The sequence below is a fragment of the Acyrthosiphon pisum genome, chromosome A1, assembly GCF_005508785.2.
Source record: "Acyrthosiphon pisum isolate AL4f chromosome A1, pea_aphid_22Mar2018_4r6ur, whole genome shotgun sequence".
Lineage (NCBI taxonomy): Eukaryota > Metazoa > Arthropoda > Insecta > Hemiptera > Aphididae > Acyrthosiphon > Acyrthosiphon pisum.
Genome location: NC_042494.1, coordinates 141,298,174 through 141,302,841, shown reverse-complemented (window position 1 = coordinate 141,302,841; position 4,668 = coordinate 141,298,174). Strand labels below are relative to the sequence as shown.

Genomic DNA, 4,668 nt, shown 5'->3' with positions numbered 1-4,668 from the left:
TCGTATAATTAACACGATGCAAGCTAAACATCGCGTCAGCAATATATATATTTCATACATAATATATACACATTTGCCATTGCTAACACTCAGCATATTAGCCGTGCTCAACGTAGGGAGTAATGTACGATGTCGATGACGACATTCGTTACATTACTAAGTATATTTGATGATATTATTGTGAGCAAAGTAATTGGACGGTTTTTAAGAGAAAAGGCTTAAGTAAATTTTGGACATTTTCAGTTTATACATTAATTCTGTGTGAAATTTCAAGCCGCGTTGAATGGTACCACTGTAGATGCTATGTGAGATTTGGTTTACGAGATAAAATAGAATACGTATGGTAATAAGTCGTTGTACAGAATTTTTTTTTTTATGAGAAAAGGCCTAAGTCACTAATTATAACTTATTTTAATGACAAAGGGCATTAGTCTTATAAAATTTAATGCAATAGGTCTAAAGTCATGATGCGAAAGGGCTCAAGTCAAACTGGTATATGCAATAGGTCTTAAGTCATGATGCGAAAGGGCATACGTCTTATAAAATTACATGCACTAGGTCTTAAGTCATTGTTATTTGAAGAAAATAAATAAAAAATAAAATATATTTAATAGTAAAATAACAAAACACTTATTAAACATGATTATGAATACAAAATTTTAAAAAATTTAAAATTTACAAAGTTATAATGTTTTTTGTGTCTCCTGAAAAGTATCAAGTTATTGACTTAAGCCCTATCTCTTAAAAACCGTCCAATTTATATATAACCTATTAACGTGAAACCTTGTTAAACATTTTCAATTCTTAGCTATAAAAGTTGAACAATGTATACATTTTTAACAACAAAATAATTATAAAATTTTAAATTTAATAAACTTTATCGAAATTTGAACTTTCAATGCTTATAAAAAAAAATTGTGCCTATGTATTTTTAATATTTTTTAACTGCTATTATAACAATATATCAGGAACCTTGCATTAAATTTTCACGTTTTTTTACTCAACAAATACAATTTTATTGATATTTATAGAAAAAGAATTAAAAAAATTGAAAACAAACAATGTGCGTAAACTGCTCAAAAAGAGTCGAATTATTTTAAAAATTGAATGGTGTATAGAAAATGCTAATGTAAACATTCAGTGAAATTTTCAAGTATCTATTAATTAAATAAAAAAACAAAACCACTACATGAGAAATCGACTGAATGTCCAATATTGTAAAAATATGAACTTCAAACGCTCATAAAAATTAAATTTGATTTGTTTGTAGACATTTTTTTTTTTTTTTTGATAAAAGTAGACAAACCTATAAATACTCTTGTATTATATTTTAAAATCTAACATTTAAAAAGAAAAATTTTTAAGATATCTCAACTCAAAATAATTTGCTAATTTTCGTAATTTTTCCGTAACTTTAAATGCTTATAAAAAAACTGTGACTAAAAATTTTTAACATTTTTCAAATGTCATTGTAACAATTTAGTAGGATCCTTGTATTAAATTTTCAAGCTTTTTTACCCTATAAATAAAATGTTATTGATATTTATAGAAAAAAAAACGGAAACTGAAAATGTCCGTAAACAACTCAAAATAAGTCAAATTATTTGGAAAATGTTACGGTGTATAGAAAATGCTAATATAAAAATTCAGTCAACATTTCATGTACTTACAGTCATTTGTTTTAAAGTTGCACCAAAAACCAAAATCGATTTTTTCGAAAACAGATTTTGCGTAAAAATTCCTGTTTTCCTTAATTGTTCTTTTGTTTTTCACGGCACTTTTGAAAACTACTAGGAAAGTTTTACTTTTGACCCCCCAAAGTACTAACTAGATTCACCTTTCTATCAGAAAAGATACTGTTGAAGAAAATCTAAGCACTTTTACTGTCCTAAAAGGTGATGACAGACACAAAAAAAACAAAAACAAAAAATAAAAAAACACATATCATTGTAAATCATTACATATTTTATCGTTCCACTCAGAATCTAAAAAACAAATTACTGACACGGGCAATGCCGGCGGGATAGCTATAGTATTATAATTGATATTATAAATTTTAAAATATACTTGTTTTCTTTATTACATCAATATTGATGTATAATATCTAGATATAGATAGTATCATTATACATTATATTATACTTTTCAGAGAGTTAGCGTTGGAAAATGAATGTCCAATGGTTTATGTCGAGTGCAGCAGTTATTTTTCGGCTAAAGCAGCAGAGAGGCTTGGTTTCGAGTGCATATATACCTTGTATTTTCGAGACTATTTGGATGAAAATGGTGAAGTCATTTTTAAAACTCCTCCTCCTCACGATTCTTCAAAGGTGTTCGTATTACATTTGTAAGAATAATATCACAGCAAATTCACACATAGATAAACATATTCAGTTGTATCCCAATAATTAATAAATGGTATAAAATACCTAGTTGAAGCTTTTCATGTATACTTTCTGGCATTTGAAAAAAAATTATGTAACATATAATATATGGTATATTGCTGTATACTTAAATCCAAAATATTTATCTATTTATGAGACTATTATTATAACCATTATTGTATTGTTTATATACAATAACCTATATTCTTTGTTTAATTATAATATATTATGTGTACTAAATAGAATGCTTAACTTTTGTCCTTTATAGTATAATATATGAGCTCTTATTATATAGTACATATAATAAATATAGATACCTAAGTCTATACAATATAATATTATATACCTTTTCATATCTTAATATGTTTAAAATACTTATGTTTAGTCCTTCCTGAATCGACTAAATTCTAATACCTTTGAATAATTTCAAATACAATAGCTACATGCATTATATATAATAAAACATAAATAAATGAAAATCATATTACTGCTTATATAAAAATGTGTATACCTGTACTGTATAATCAAAATATTACCTTAATACAATATAAAAAATAAAAACTGCGTTGTATGAACTATTTCATTTTTTAACGTATTTTCAAGCGTTTGTGTATAATAATATTTCACTAGGTTGGGTGGAGCTTTTTTTAATTGTACACATAGGCACAGTGGCGTATCCAGGCAGGGACGTAGCCAGGGGGGGGCATGGGGTCCGGACGTCATTACCAATTTAATTACATAAGAATTGTTAAAATTATTTAATACAAGCTGATCCTGTGCAATTCGTTGCCCGTTAAATGTACCAAATCTATATAACTCAAACTTTGTTCAATTCGTTATTTAATACTCGGTGTATGGTGTTCAAAATTTATTTTAACTTTTCTGTAGGTAGCCTGGAATATAATTCTGATTCGCAGCAGTGTGTTATCACTTATCAGGTAGGCAATCTACCTGCGGAAGATCGCAGACCCAGTGCTGTTTAATTTAATTCTAAAGTATCAAAGTTATACCAAGTTTATTTTGATATAATACGGTAGATTAATATAATCAACCAATACATAATCCTAACCTAACCTAACCGTACTAAAATCCGATAAATAAAAAAACCAAATTTAACTGATCTGCCCGATTAACCAATAGCAACTAATAATAAATAAATACTATTTCTATTAATTATTTCTCCTAAACAAATAGCAACCATTTATAAACAAATATTTCCATCGTAAATCTCAAAATCCCTGTTTGAGTACTTCTATTAATTGGTTGTAGCGTGATGTTATATAGCCTATAGCCTTTCTCGACAAATAGACCAGGGCTTGAAACCGATTGAAATAATTTCGGTTTCGGTTTCGATTTTGTATACCGGTTATTAATTTTTTCGATTTCGGTTTCAATTTTTCAATACCGGTATTAGGAAATTTCGATTTTGGTTTCGATTTTGTATACCGGTTTTGAAATTTTACGATTTTGGTTTCAACTTAACAATACCATGCAGTATTAAGAAATTTCGGTTTCAGTTTCGGTTTTGAATACCGGTTTCTAAATGTTTCGGTTTCAACTTCGCAATACCGGTATTAAGAAATTTCGGTTTTGGTTTCGGTTTTGTATACCGGTTTCTGAAGTATTTTCAGGGTAATATGTCGTCTATACAATTATCACTCTTTGTTCCGTATTGTCAATTGTCATAGATAGTATTTGCTAGTAACTTTAATTTATGTCGTTACTATTTATAAAGCAACTAATTTATTTCGGTTTCGGTTTTAAATTATAATACCGGTATCCAATTTTTCCGGTTTCGGTTTTGACTTTAATACCGGTATCCAATTTTTTTCGGTTTCGGTTTCGGTTTTAAAACAGTTTATAACGGTTTCTGAAATCGGTTTTGAAAATGGTTTCAAGCCCTGAAATAGACTATCCAACAGAAAAATAATTTTTCAATTCGAACCAGTAGTTCCTGAGATTAGCGCGTTCAAACAAACTCTTCAGCTAAGTATAGGTACCTAGATTATTATTATATTTTTTTAACTTGACCTCCCACCAGAAAGAAAATTCTGGATACGCCACTGCATAGACGTGTTTATGGTTACCTATGACCATACTTGCAAAATCAGCTTCTCACAAAACTTTTAGTTAATGTTAGTATAACATAAATAATAAATATCACACTACTCACTAGTAAAAATGGTAAAATATTTATCACGTAGCGTCGACGAGTCAAATTGTTTGGATTCTGATTTCATGGCGCTATGCATCTTATTGCCTACATTTATAATACAGTGGCGAATTCT

At 28.3% G+C, this 4,668-nt stretch overlaps 1 protein-coding gene across 6 annotated transcripts in view; it reads left to right on the top strand.

The window, feature by feature from the left end:
* AANAT2 (arylalkylamine N-acetyltransferase-like) overlaps positions 1 to 2,973 on the top strand; it is a 21,677-nt gene extending 18,704 nt beyond the window's left edge. For 5 of the 6 annotated variants that reach the window (XM_008183988.3, XM_008183989.2, XM_008183990.3 and 2 more), the window contains one exon: positions 2,149 to 2,973. In XM_008183988.3, the coding sequence (XP_008182210.1) occupies positions 2,149 to 2,347 (199 nt within the window). In that variant the 3' untranslated portion in view covers positions 2,348 to 2,973. The remainder of the gene's footprint in view (positions 1 to 2,148) is intronic. The other variant, NM_001161921.2, reaches the window with a different exon arrangement.
* Positions 2,974 to 4,668: the final 1,695 nt, after the last annotated feature.